We start from the raw sequence: 15,175 nt of genomic DNA, 5'->3' as shown, positions 1-15,175 counted from the left end.
AGCTTACGTTGCTCAAGAGGGTGTTTTTTCCCCACACCACTGAGCAATGTAACTTACATTGACTTAAGTGGTAGTGTGGACAAGCCCTTAGACAAGGCAGGATGACTACAGCATAGTTGACTTCAGTATTTGATCGAAAGCTAGGATAGTATGAGATAGGATAGAAGGAAAGAAAGTTGGGTGTGGAATGGATATAACACAATAAGGGAAGGGAAGACAATAAGGCTCATGTGCCTTTTCAGTGCTGGCAGTTAGATAACCCCATCCATGGGCTGAGGATTGGATGTCATAATAATATGATGACTTCAGCACTCTCAGGTAAAAACAAAGTTCTTTAAACAAGATTAAGGCCACCTGGCATTCCTCTCGGGTAGAAGGTCCTTTAGATGTGTCGAGGTGAATTGCAGAGCTGGCAGTTTGAGGGATGCGTTGGGATGCAAGGTGGGATGGGAGATGAGAGAGAGCTGATCTGAATTAATCTGAACAGAATTGATGATGTCCTTTTTCATAGTCTCTTTTTAAGGAACCCTGCCCCAGCCCCTCCCCCTCTGTCCTCCTCCCCTGAGCGCGCCATGTTTCCCGCTCCTCTCCCTCCCTCCCTCCTGGAGCATGCTAATGCTGCCAAACAGCTGTTTGGTGGTGGCCAGTGGGAAATGCTGGGAGGTAGGCGGAGGAGCGGGGACACAGCGCACTCAGGGGAGGAGTAGGAGGTGGGGCTGGAGGTGTGGGGAGGTTGGTTGCCAGTGGGTGAAGAGCACCCACTAATTTTTCCCCCTGGGTGCTCCAGCCCCAGAGCACCCACAAGAGTCGGCGCCTATGCCTAGAGGGGATTCACACAAATTTCCCATTACAATCCAATAACAAAAGGTATGAATGCTCAAGAAAGAGCCAGAGATTTCCTGATACATTGGAGATATGATTATTGATGGGGAACAGGATAGATTCTTGGTTCCAACTACAAAATGTTTGAGACTCATAAGCCCAATTCTGCTTTGAATTACACCCCAGTGAAATGCCACAGAAATTGCCTAACAATGACGGTACCATAACTAATAGAAAATTTTGCTTGTCCTATTCCTTCTAGAGGCATAACACTAGGATAGCAGTGGTGAATAAATGAGGTTAACAGAACATTGATAGAAAAATAAATCAAAAGACAAGCTCCATAACTGGTATCACTGTTTTCTTCAGATCATTCACATTGTAGAACATCCAAGTGCTGCCCTTACCAGCTAGCCTACAAGCTAATACACTATTTCACTTAGTTCTATAAATAAACTATGGAAAGCAAAAGTGCAAGTGTTAAAATATTAATCAAACCCCCAGAAAACATAGTGATTGTGATAAATTATATGTAGGGCTCCATATCTGTCACCGAGGTTGTACAAGTTATGGATTCCATGACTTTCTGTGGCCCCTGGGGCTAGCCGCACCAGCTGCTGCTTGGGTGGTCCCTGGGCAGCTAACCTCATGGGATCACCCGAGCAGTGGGCAGTGCGGCTGGCCTCAGGGACCACCCGAGCAGCAGTCCCAGGGTGGTGGGAGCAGACGCAGATCAGCAGCCCCCCAGTGGCGGTTGTGGGGATGGCTGGAGCAGCGGTGGGTGGGCAGCCCCTGGCAGCTGGTGCTCCTGGACTTGGCAGTATTAACAGAATATTGATAGAAAAATAAATCAGAAGAAAAACTCCACAAACTTAAGGCTATGATTTAGTCAGGAATATTTATCGTACAAGCCATGGACAGGTCACAGGCCGTGAATTTTTGTTCATTGCCCATGACCTGTCCGTGACTTTTACTAAAAATACCCATGACTAAATCGTAGCCTTAATTTTATGCAACAGGTCCTAAAGCACTCATTGTGTTTTCTCAAAACAGATAACTAAAAGCTATCTTTCGGGCAAAGGACAATGACAAGTCTGAAAACCAGAAGGCAATGCTTCACTTAAGTAATAATTACATGCCTTCTCCTCTCCGATTCCGGAGTCATTCATGGGCCAGTTTCTGCAATGTGACTCGAGAAACCTCAAAATCAAATTTACATTGACAAGATGTAAATTAGTATTTGAGTTGACCAGGGTTGGAGAATTGTTTCCTGAAATGGTTCACATCATAACAGCAAGCAGCAGCAGTAGTAGTAAAGCGGTGATCAAATACTCTGTATCTCACCTTAGTTCTAGTGCCAAGTTTTACTTACCAGTCTTGCACAGCATTGAAGGATTCTTCATTCGTGATGTCATACATTAAAATGAAGCCCATTGCACCCCGGTAATAGGCTGTGGTAATTGTCCTATATCTCTCCTGACCTGCCGTGTCCTAAAACAACAAAAATGATCTTTTATATAAATGTTACCTTTTCAAGTGATTTGTATCTTTCTGAAAATTAGAAGTGAGCACTGAAAAACTTTCATTTTCACACCTTTGAAATTCCATTCAAGTCACTGGACAGCTTTTCGTCCTTTTTTTTTTTGAAGAGATGAAGGATTGTCCTGTTGTTAAGTCACTAGACTGGGACTTAGGAGATCTTGGTACTATTCCTGACTTTTCTAGTCAATTCATCTCTGTGTCTCAGTCTCCCATGGAGATAATAATACTTGCGTTCACACACAGCCTTTTTCTACCTTGTCCACTTACATTGCAAGCTCTTTGCGAAAGGAACTGTCACTTATTATGTTAATATAGAGTGCCCAAGTTTGGTTAAGGTTCTACTTTAATAAATTTTTTAACAGTAATAATTAAAATATATTACAGGAAATAATATAATCATTCTGTTTCAAAATAACACTTATTTGCATTTTTAAAGACCCCAAATGTATTCTTAAATCTTGCAGAAATAAATAGAACATTTCAGTGAAATTTCATCACGCAATGTACAGTATGAACTTTTACTACAGCTATTGTATCAATGACTGCAGAGGACTTACGTTAATTCTGGCTTGTTTTTTAAACAACTGCTGTAAGAGAATTATATCATTGCAAAATTTTAATAGTACAAAAATTTATTTTTTCTAGAACATGGAAAGGACTACTTCAGCTGTTCCATAGTAGAAGAAAACTGACAAAAATGACAAATGTGTTCATTGGAATATTTTCTAAAATAGTTCCTATGGTACAAGTAGTAACACCTCATTAGAGAAAATATATTTAAATGAGTGTTCTTTTCTGTATGTACATCAATCATCCTACAAATAAAGAAGAAATTAAATTCCACCCACTTCATAAATCAATTATAAGAAGATCGTTTTTAAAAAAAATGTAACAGAGCTTATTACCATACACAAATAATTTCTTAGGCAGAACACTAGGAGGAAATTCAGGTCAAATTACAGTCACTAATTTACAGGTTTAGTTTTAATGACCTTGCACTGAAAACAAACATAGAAAGCTAGAACCTGATAAACCTCTTATTTACCTAGATTTACACTAGAGTAACCCCACAACTTCAGTAGAGTTTCTCCTGATTTACACCAGCATGAGAAGAGAATCAGGCCTTTGATGTAGACATACAATTTCCCATAATACTTCATTGTTCTAGACATACTGGCTTCATGCACTAGAACTTATCTATCATAGGCTAGCAGTGTCCACAGAGCACAGTCTTTACTAGATCCCAGGGTGTAGACTGCAACAGGAAAAGTACGCCACTGAGAAGTACACCAGCATAAATCAGGAATACCTCCGGTGAGGTCTAAACAATGTGTAAAATTGCAATTCCTTGAGTTTTGGGTTTGTTCTCAAAGTTCAGAGATGAACGCATGGGATTGGGAAACTCATGAGAACTGAATTTAATAAAAGGTTTGCATGAACTGCAGCAAACAAAAACCATGGAGTTTCATGGAGCTCTGTTTTATAGCTCTACTGATATTTGTGTTCATTTGTCACACAGTCAAACAATGCTGTACCATTCCCACATTAGCCCAATGAAACTTTTATTGGTTCCTAAACAGTTGTAAGAGTCAACAGAAATGAGAATACTATTAAGAGAGCCACATGTAGGCATCTGAAAACTAGACAATTCAGTTTTATTTATGGTCACCCATCTATACCATATGTTGAAAACTCATTTTAGAAGCATTGCTTTCAGAACACATCAATGTAAAATTAGACATGGGCCCATGACAAAGACTCAGATCTGACAACTCTCAAACATTGGGCCACTTCTGATCTTCATGAACTTTGCAACTGGTTCCTATATCCATAAATGACTAAACACAAAAGTCCATATCCAAAACAGAATCCTCTACCTTAAATCTTCAATCCAGATCTGCAGCTCAGGCCCATCTTTATGTAAAATTAATTATCTAAAAACTTTAGCCCACTTGTTTCTCTCTCTTTTTCCTTTACACATATTTCAGTTTTGACACAGCTGAGAAAGCCTAAACCAATGTACAGTAAGGCTCTAAAATACTGGCTATGAAGGTATCAAAATCTTGGATACAGAGCTTACTGTCTTGGTGTCTTATCACTAGAATTTTTCACTGTATAATCTGCATACAGGTTTTAGTGTGAAACACCTGCAGCAAAATAATATTTTCTCCTGCTTGTCAGACTAATATATTTCCCCCTATACAAATCTCAGGCTGACAGACAGATAGATAGTCACTATCAAAAAGTGTCTGGATTCCATATCTATTCTGGACAATAATAGTGTAGACTTGCTGTAGGGCAGACTTTTACTCTAATAGTAAAGAAAGGGAATTAAGTCAATAAAACTATGGGAAATTAAAACCTTTTCTATGAAAGAAATATAAGGAAACTGCTTAAACATGAAGGAAGTAAGGTGATATTCCTTCCTCTAATAATGATGCATACCTTGACTTTCCTGCTTGGCTGAGGGATACAATTATGCCTTCATACTTCTTATTTAACAGGCACATGCTGAAAAAACTAGCTGGCTTATGAGACCTTTACAAAGTACAAGAACCCAACACAATCAAGTCCAAGTCCCAGTTGGAGACTACCATAAAATATATATTTGCTGCTATTACTAATAAGTAGCAAATAGTAGTAGTAAATACTAGTAAATAAAGTAGACTCCCATAATTTCCTCAGTCTAAATTTTTGAAAGCAAAGAGGTCTTCCCCTCCTGTAGCCTCATTATGTGTAGGCAATTTACTTTTAAGTGTGTATGCCTTATAACAAAACCACAGTTGGCTTTGGAAATTGATATTGATACCTCCTTGATCACAAGAAGCATGGAATAAGATTTGGAGGAATACTTACACTGCAATTTGGTCGTCTCTATTCTCCAATCATCCTCCTTTACTATGGTGGAATGTACTCTGGATTCTACTTCAGATAGAAACTGCCATACCAATGACTCTTTCTGATTATATTATGTGATAACTGGTCCTGTTATGCACATCATGTTACAGCATCCTTCCACCTAATTATTCTGCAACCGAGATAATTTAGTCTTTTAACAAAGAACTCATTTAACACTAGTTAGAAGAATGCCATTGCTCATTTCCAAATCAGCAATTTACAGTATTTGCACATACAGTATTTATACTGGAAAGGTTTTAATATGCTATTAACTTTAGCCATTATAAAAATCCTGCAACACTGGAAGTCTTATATACAACCATTATACTCCTTTAGAACTACTGAAACGATTCACTTCATACTTGATTTGTTTCATACAGTTCATTGAAATTTAAAAATCAAGCCAATTATTACTGCCATTATTTTACTATATGTGAAGTTGCAAATTAAATTCCAGTTTACATAATGGTACATTATACGCGGTGTTACATGCCAAATAATTTATAATCTTAGAAAGAGATCAAATTATAAGGCATACACATGAGGAGGCAGAATTAAGGTTGAGTCTTGAATCTTAATTCTGTATTGGCTTACTTTTAAGAGCTTCATTTCTCAATCTTAACATTTAATTAAGAATTGTGTAGACCTTATAGTCCACTAAAAAAACCAGTAGGCACAAAAATGCTGCAAGAAGGCACATGCTCGATGCAGAGAGAATATTCAGAGAATAATGCTGCCAGCCTCTAACAAACCTCCAGTGAGCAGGTGCAAACTGCGATTTTCAGAGGGTCAAATTTGGGCAAGAAAAGGCATCCCTAAGATCAACGTGACTCCCCCACCCCACCCCACCCCACCCCACCCCACTCACCTATTCTACCTCCAAAATTTCAAGTTTCTGCTCCAGAGTACTGTGGCACTTCAATTTCACAATGAAATGGTTGTAAGATTTTTTTTTTAACTTGGACAAAATACTGTATTTTTCCCTAACCTCATTCTAGGAAATGGCTCGACTGCTTTTGGTGAAACTTTCAAAAAAATATTCCGCTTAAGATAGATAATGGGCATGGAAAACTGAATTTTAGCCCACATGGTTTAAGTCTGGCAAAGTTATAAACAAGTGAAAATGGGTTCTTATAATGAATGGAAAGTGGTAGGCAACCTTTACTATAGGCATCACTACCAGTATGAGCAGTAACACAATCAAAATTCATATTAATATGAAATCCAATCAGAAACATGTTATATGTTCCAAAAGAGGTAGTTATGTGGAATGAATATATTTACAAAGAGAGGGAAGTTACAAAACATTTGTTATTTAAATGGAAGAGTTAAACATACCAGTGTTACCTGGAGTCCAACGCATTCAGAAATCTCTCATTTTATTCTACCTAAAATTTAGGAGCTTCTTGAGTATACAGAGAAAGTTAAAGTTGTGTGATTGTTAAAATACTCAAAATAATCTGATTTTATCAAAGACAAATGGCATATTTGAAGTATCAAACATCTTAATGTGAAATGTTATATTTTAGTACAGTTTGCTATGATTGAATTTACTTGGAACAGTTAATCCCTCAACACAATGAAGCTTCCAGCCCTTGTTTTTATTATGCTTTGTTTTTGAGAAAAGATTGAGCATATTTCATCACATCTGCATCTTAAAATCAGTCCCAATGTTTATCCTAATGTACTGATGTACACCTGCACCCAAAGACAATCCTTGTATCAGTTCAAACATGGCTACTGACTGCTGTTACTTGGTCTTATTCCTTCATGCATGAGTATTCGATTGCTTAGATGATCATCTCTTGTTTTTTTTAAACTGTGAAATGCTGAAGCCTGCATTTTATACTGGTATCTTTTTCTAAGCAAAAATGTAATAAAATAAGCCTGAGGAAAAATTATAAAACTTGACCTATTATTCCATGGCCGTGTTACCATGGCAATTCATCTTCCTGGGAGAAACTAGATATATAGATCTTCTATGGTGCCATTTCAGTTCTCTTGTGATAGGCTATAAAAGTAATGTCTGTTGTTTCTTACCAGACCTGACAATGATGTTCATTAAAGAACTAGAGTAGAGGAACAGCAGGGAATGAATGACAGTGAGTGAGTGCTAAGTCAAAAGTTCAATATAGTGAAGACTAATAAAAAGGGCACTTTAAAAATATTTAACAAAAGATTTTAACTGCTAACTAACCAAAGATGTCCATGTAAAACTCACATTTCCAAATTCTACTCTGATACTCATGTAATCCCATGGGTTTTAGTCCGATTGGCTGTTGGCCCAACCATGCTTAATCTGCAAACTCAGAGATCCAATGAAGGCAAGTTTCAAGAAATCACCCACCTCCTGTGCATTGCACATTAACTGGCAGAACCTCGGCTGACAGACCAAATCAAGATCAATGGGATTAGCAACACATAAAGGAGGGCAAATGATTAAAAAAAGTTAATCCCTTCTCCTATATATGGATTGAAGCATATGCAGTCATCCAAACAGGCTGGATGCTGTTCTATATGTTTGCATATTTTAGAGGTTCTTTTTGCCAGTTGGACAATGTAACCACCCTGACCATTAAGAACTCCTGAGTTGTGTATGTACATATGTCGATGCATGTGGGCTGAGAAGAGGGACAGAGGAAACACCTAATAAGTATAAAAAGCCACCTGTTCTCATGTCTAGGTGAAAGGAAGTATTTTAGTTTCCACTTCTTAGGCTAGTTGACATTCCTCATCTACCCATCTACTCAATTTCTCCTCAACTACTCAAATTCTTGTCAGTTATCCTTTTATGAAAACCTGGCCAAACAGAGTAATCTTGAATTGAGCCCTGAGCTCAAACTCAGGATCTTTTTGATCAAAGAGGAGGCAAATTCCAGAGCTGAGGGTACGTCACTGAAAATACCATGAAATAACCACTAACATTTCATTGTCTGTCACCATAATCTCAGTTTTACCTGGGTTGAGTTCAAGCCACCTCAAAAGACAGAGAAAGATGAACCAGAGCACTAGAATACCTCTCTATTTAAGGAAAGAGTCGGAGGACATGGAAAGAGAAGGACGGGGGACAGGGAGTGAAAAATACATGATCAATGCAATGGAACTAGAGAAATTTGCTTTTCTTGAGGTTCAGTTGGATTTTTCTAGTGCCCATGAATCTGAAAGTCCAGGCAAACCTGATGGCAGTATGGAAAAACCTTCAAAATGAAGGGAACCTGCTAGTTCACATTTATGGCGACCATGCGAGCCAGATTTCATTTACACACCTCTCCTGTGGGACCATCACTTGACCAATGCTATGGGCAAAAGGAAGGGCATGGAGATTTGCCCATGATCATTTATCACGTGTTTGGAAGGAACCGCATAAAGCAAGAACTGGGACTTTGGAAGCTATAATGATATTTCTTCTCTAATATTTATAGCATACATTGCGAGCTCAGAAATAAATCTTTTTTCCCCCTTCAAAATACCAAATTTCAGCATGCAACATATCTTTAGATAAGCTATAAACCTCTGAAAATTAAATTTTATAGTGAAAATCCTAATAGATGTTTAATGGCATACGGTGTCATCAAGTATAATACTCCATGCTTTAAAAAAAAAAATTCTAGCATAGGTCATTAAAACATTTTATAACTAAAAACTGCATTTAAAAAACCCTTGTAACATAGTAGAAAATCTCTAATTTGAGATTGTTTTTATAGATTATGAACACCCACTCCCCCACAATCAAACAACTTGCTTTTAGATTCAGATCTGGTGCACAAGTAATAAAAGCTGAAACATCTCATTGCACCCCCCACGTAAGAAAAAAAGGGGAGGACGGTGTGGATGGTTTAATGCAAAGAAAGAGGAGGCAGAAGAGAAAAAAATACATATGGGCTCATGCATGACATTTGGAAACCCACGAAGAATAACAAGCAGGGTCAAAAAATTCTATCGTGTGTAGCATTGTCAGTCTCCAAGCCCAAGTAACTGAAGCGTGAAATAAGGCACTAGTCTCGTTTCTTAATAGCCAAAAGAAGGGGACTAATAACAGAAATAGCCAATATTTATAACAGCATTTTCAAAGTACCTGCAAATACCAGGACTGAGCCCCAGCTGTGGCTGACAAATGCTTAGTGCTACTCAAGATAAATGGGTGGAGGCACAAAGATGGCCTTTGCACTCCCCTGAACCTGGCCCATCTGGTATCTGCTCCAGCCCCAGTGTAAAGTGGAGCAGCTGAGGCCATAATGGCATCCAGAGATGCCCTGACCATGTCCTAGGTTCCTTCTCTCACACACCCTCTAGTGGCCAATGAGAACAGTGTAATAGATGCTACAGTGGCCCTACATCACTCAAGGAGTCTCCAGTGGAAAACTAGTTAGCTTTACAGTTGCTCTGCGGAAGTGATATAAATAGGGCCCTACCAAATTCGTGGCCATGAAAAACGCATCACGGACCATGAAATCTGATCTCCCCCCATGAAAAATGGTCTTTTGTTTGTTTTTACCCTATACTATACAGATTTCAAAGGGGAGACCAGCATTTCTCAAATTGGGGGTCCTGACCCAAAATGGAGTTGCAGGGGGTACCAAGGTTATTTTAGTGAGGTCATGGTATTGCCACCCTTACTTCTGCGCTGCCTTCAGAGCTGGGTATCCAGAGAGTGGTGGCTGTTGGCCTGGTGCCTAGCTTGGAAGGTAGTGTCCCACCCACAGTATCATAGAAGTAAGGGTGGTAATACCCTACCATGCCATCCTTACTTCTATGCTGTTGCTAATGGCGGCTCTGCCTTCAGAGCTGGGCTCCCAGACAGCAGCCACCGATCTCCATCTGCCCAGCTCTGAAGGCAACGCTGCCATCACCATCAGTGCAGAAGTAAGGGTAGCAGTACTGCAACATCCCCTACAAGAACCATGTGACCCGCCCCCCACAACTCCTTTTTGGGTCAGGATCCCTATGAATTACAACACCATGAGATTTCAGATTTAAATAGCTGAAATCATTAAATTTACGATTTTTAAAATCCTATAATCATGAAGTTGACCAAAATGGACTGTGAATTTGGTACAGCCCTAGATATAAAGAAATCTGGGCACAGCCAAAGATTACACCAAATTTTGTTCCTTAGCCAAATAAATATTACCAGAAGTTTTGCAGCTGTAGCTCATTAAGGACTACAGTGAGTGACCTGATCAAATTTAGATGCAAACTTTATATAACATCAAATTTATTATTGTTATTCATTCTTTGTATTGTGGCAATACCTAGAGGCTAAAAAAAATCAGTTCCCCATTTTACTAGTCACTGGTTAAACACAGAGGAAGGGACAGTCCTGAAGGACTTACAATTTACTGTCAAAGGGTGAGAGAAACATCTCCATTTTATAATGGGAGAACTGAGGCACAGGGAGATTAAACAAATATTAAATTAGACATCACTGGAGATAGACCTGAGCTAGTGCCTGGCTCCAGACCCAGATTTCCCCAAAGTCTAGATTCATGGTTTGAGCCCAATTCTAGTTTTCCAGATAGATAATTTACTTGTAAAGTAACATTGTCACTATTATTTGTTTTACATAGGAGTCAATGGACCGTCTAAACCAACAGTAAGAGGTACTGACGGAGGCAAAACATTTCTGGAAAGATACTAACTAGAGGCAAAATACAAAATTCAGATCCAGATTTTGAACACCACAAATTTCTGGGGCTTTTGGACTCAAGATTCTGGACATGGATTTTTAACAACTCCATTATTCAGAGGGATTTGGATCCAGAACTTAATTTGGACCCATTTCTAGTATAAACTTAATTTCTTTGAGAAATATTTGAACTACTGATAACTTAATTGGAAGCACTCACACTTGTACAAAAGGACAAATTGTAGAAGACATAGTCGTATGTTGACTTCAATAAAATTGGTCCAGTAACCAAAGAATGCTGTTATGAGTTTTTGGATCATCTTGCTATTAAAAGTAGAAATTCCTAAACCCTTTTAACTTCAAACAATATATTGTTTGTTGCTCCTTTCATGGTGTAGCTGCTTGAAGGTTATTTATGTACCGTATTGAAGAGACAGTATATTTCTTTAATTTCTCCTGTTGATGTATGAAAGAACTTGAGGCAATAAGTAAATGAAAAACCTATACTAGCTCTTTGCAGAGCAACAATGAAGTCTTGACTCTGATCTACTTACTGGAGGAAGGAAGAGTGAAGATAAAAGTAGAACAAACAAGAAATGTTAACAAAATGTTAAGGTTGCTATTAAGGATGCGCACCAAAGAAATTTACACAAACATCATTAAGCATGTAAAAGTATGGAAATGAACAACAAAGATATGGGAAATAATCTAATACACTCACAGTTCAATACTCTCAACTAAATATTCACATATAACTTATCACAGTGCATATTACAAAACCGGTCTTTGAATATGCATCTACCTTCTATTAGCAGTTAATTTCCAGGCTTCTAAATGCTTTAGTTTCACTATAATGTCCCTTGCTATACATATATAGCCAGATCCTTGACCCTGATAATTCTTGCTGGAGAGGTGCAAAGTGGCCTTAAAGCTGCCATAAATTGTGGAGAAATGCTTAAAAACATGACCCAAGTGTACTCTAAAGGCTCAGAAACCAAAAGACAGACAAGATGAGTTGATTTTTTTTTAAAGGAAGAAACCCTGATGATTTTTGAGGTCTGACTCATGATTTTTGAATGCACAGGATTGGCAATACTGGGAAAGTTTTAAGGGATAGCAACAATCTGGTTTTAAGTCAGAGTCACAAAGAAATGCTAGACACAACCTAATATTTAAAATAATAGTTATCTTAGTGACTTAAAACTCAAAGAAAATTTGGCCAAATGTCTTCAAACTCAGTAGAAAAATCCTCCTTGGCCTTCAGAGTAAACTTGGTAACTTCCAGGCTAATCCAATTTTGCTAACCAAAGTTATGAAGATTCAGGGTTAAGGCTTAAAATGGAACCTCATTTCAACTAATGGTGGTAAGACTGAGATTTGGAGGGATAACTCTCATGATTGGAATATTGTAATAGAGATGTATACCTTGTACAGGAAAGAGAGGCCATAAAAAAGGGAGGTGGTGTTGAATTATAGATCAAGAATATATATACTTGTTCTGAGGTCTACAAGGAGGTGCAATCTAGTACAAAGTTGCTGGGTAAAGATAAAAGGGGTAAAAAAAATAGGGGTCATGCCATAGTAGGGGGTCTACTATAGGCTGCCAAATCAGGAAGAGGTGGTAGATGAGACATTTCTAGAACAAACAAAAATATCCAAATCATAAGATTTGGTAGTAATGGGGGACTTTACTCAGGCATCTGTTCCAAAAGTAATACAGCAAAATACAAAATTTCTAATAAGTTATTGGAATGTGTTGGGGACAATTTTTTGTTTCAGAAAGTGGAGGAAGTAAGCAAGAGGACAGCCATTTTAGACTTGATTCTGACAAATAAGGAAGAATTGGTTTCCTTTCACTTCTGATTTGTAATTTGAGGTAAATTGATAAAGAAATGATAGATTTTGTGATTCATTAAGGAAACCAGCAGAATAAGGCCAATGGACTTCAAAAAGGTAGAGAATTCAGAGAATTGATAGGTAAGGGCTTATGGGAAGAAAATCTAAGCCCTGGTCTACACTAAGGTCGGGGGTCGAACTAGGGTACGCGAATTCAGCTACGTGAATAACGTAGCTGAATTCGAACTACCCTAGTTCGACTTACTTACCCACCCAGACGCCGCGGAAGCGAACTCCGCGGCTCCAAGGTCGACTCCGGCAACTCCTCCTGCCGCGGTGGAGTACCGGAGTTCGAACTAGCGCTTCTGGGGTTTGAACTATCGCGTCTAGATCAGACGCGATAGTTCGAACTCCGAGCAGTCGAACTCGCCGCGTCGACCCAGCAGGTAAGTGTAAACGTGGCCTAAGGGATAAAGGAGTTCAGGAGATCTGGCAGTTTCTCAAGGGGATAATATTAAACGCACAACTACAAACTATCCCAATGCAAAAGAAAGGTAGGAAGAGTAATAAGCCAATAGGGCTGTATCAGGAGCTCTTTACTGACCTGAAAATCAAAACGCAATAGTACAAAAACTGGGGAGTAGTATAAAAGAATAGCAAGCATGTAGGGACAAAATCTGAAAGTTACACATAGCAAGGGGCATAAGAGGCAACAAGAATAGGTTCTTTACATACATTGGAAGCAAGAAAAAAAGGAAGGAAGGTGTAGATCCTCTACTTAGTGGGGAAGATGAGCTAACAACTGATTACATCCAAAAGGTAGAGGTCTTTAATGCCTTATTTTGCTTCAGTCTTCATTAAAAAGGTTAATGGTGACCAGATATTTTACCTAATTAATATTAACAAGGGGGAAGGAATGCAAGCCAAAATAGGGAAGGAACAGGTTAAGGAATATTCAGATAAGTCAGATGTATTCAAGTCAGCATGGCCAGATGAAATTCATCCTAAGGTACCTAAGGAACAAGTGGAAGCAATTTCAGAACCATTAGCAATTACCTTGGAGAATTTATGGAGGATGAGTGATGTCCAAGAGGACTGGAGAAGGGCAAACAAAGTACCTGTCTTTAAGAAGGGAAACAAAGAGTACCCAGGGAATTATACAGCAGTCAGCCTAATTTTGATACCTGGAAAGATACTGGAGAAATGATTAAACAATAAATTTATAAGCACCTAAAGAATAACAGAGTTAAGTAATAACCATGATGGATTTGCCAAGAACAATTCATACTAAACCAACCTAATTTCCCTCTTTGACTGGTTTACTGGATGGGGGGAAGTAGTAGACGTGAGATATGACATTCTCATAAGCAAACTATGGAAATGTGGTCTAGATGAAATTACTATAAAGTTGATGCACAATTGGTTGAAAGAACATACTCAAAAGAGTAGTTATCAATTGTTTGCTGTCAAAGTGGGAGAGTGTATCTAGTAGGGTCCTGTTAGGGTCAGGCCTGCATCCAGTACTATTCAATGATTTCATTAATGATTTTGATAATGGAGTGGAGAGAATGCTTCTAATATTTGCAAATTATACCAGGCTAGGAAGGGTAGCTAGCACTTCAGAGGACAGGATTGGAATTCAAAACAAAGTTGACAAATTAAGAGAATTGGTCTGAAATCAATGAGATGAAATTCAATAAAGTGTAAAGAACTTCTCGTACAAAGGAAAAAAAATCAAATGCACACTTACAAAATGGGAAATATCTGACTAGATGATAGTACTGCTTAAAAAAAATCAGGGAGTACTAGTGGATCAAATTGAATATGAGTCAATAACATGATGTAATTGCAAAAAAAGCTAATATTCTAGGGTATCAACCGTATATAAGACATGAAAGGCACTTGTCCCATTCTACTCAGCACGGGTAAGGCCTCAGCTGGTATATGGTGTCTATTTCTGGGTGACAGACTTTAGGAAAGATGTGGATAAAGTGGAGAGAACCAGAGAAGAGCAACAAAAATGATAACTGGTTCAGAAAACCTGACTTACGAGGAAAGGTTAAAAAACTGGCCCTGTTTAGTCTGGAGAAAAGATGACTATGGGGGGAATCTGATAACAGTCTTCAAGTATGTTAAAGGCTGTTGTAAAGAGGACAGTGATCAATTTTTCTGTATTCACAGATGGTAGGACAAGTAGTAATGAGTTTAATCTGCAGCAAGGGAGATTTAGTTAAGATATTTGGGAAAAAAAGAGCTATCTCCTGTCAGCATAGAGCATCTTCATCAGATGCACAGCTGCTGCAGTGCTGTACGTGTAGACATGGCCTATAAGGGTAGCTAAGCTCAGGAATAGGCTTCCAAGGGAGGTTGTGGAACCCCCATTATTAGAGGTTTTTAATAATAGGTTAGACAAACTCCTGTCAGGGATGGTCTAAGTTTTCTTGAGCCTGA

The 15,175-nt window shown here is 38.5% G+C and overlaps 1 protein-coding gene across 9 annotated transcripts in view; it reads right to left on the bottom strand.

Annotated features, from left to right (window-relative positions):
• The window catches only part of RAB3C (RAB3C, member RAS oncogene family), a 197,889-nt gene that overhangs the window by 106,112 nt on the left and 76,602 nt on the right, over positions 1–15,175 (bottom strand). For all 9 annotated transcript variants that reach the window (XM_045020978.1, XM_045020977.1, XM_045020983.1 and 6 more), the window contains exon 3: positions 2,195–2,313. In XM_045020978.1, the coding sequence (XP_044876913.1) occupies positions 2,195–2,313 (119 nt within the window). The remainder of the gene's footprint in view (positions 1–2,194; positions 2,314–15,175) is intronic.

The sequence above is a fragment of the Mauremys mutica genome, chromosome 6 (genome assembly GCF_020497125.1).
Source record: "Mauremys mutica isolate MM-2020 ecotype Southern chromosome 6, ASM2049712v1, whole genome shotgun sequence".
NCBI classification, from domain to species: Eukaryota; Metazoa; Chordata; order Testudines; family Geoemydidae; genus Mauremys; species Mauremys mutica.
This window is presented reverse-complemented; position numbering and strand designations above follow the sequence as displayed.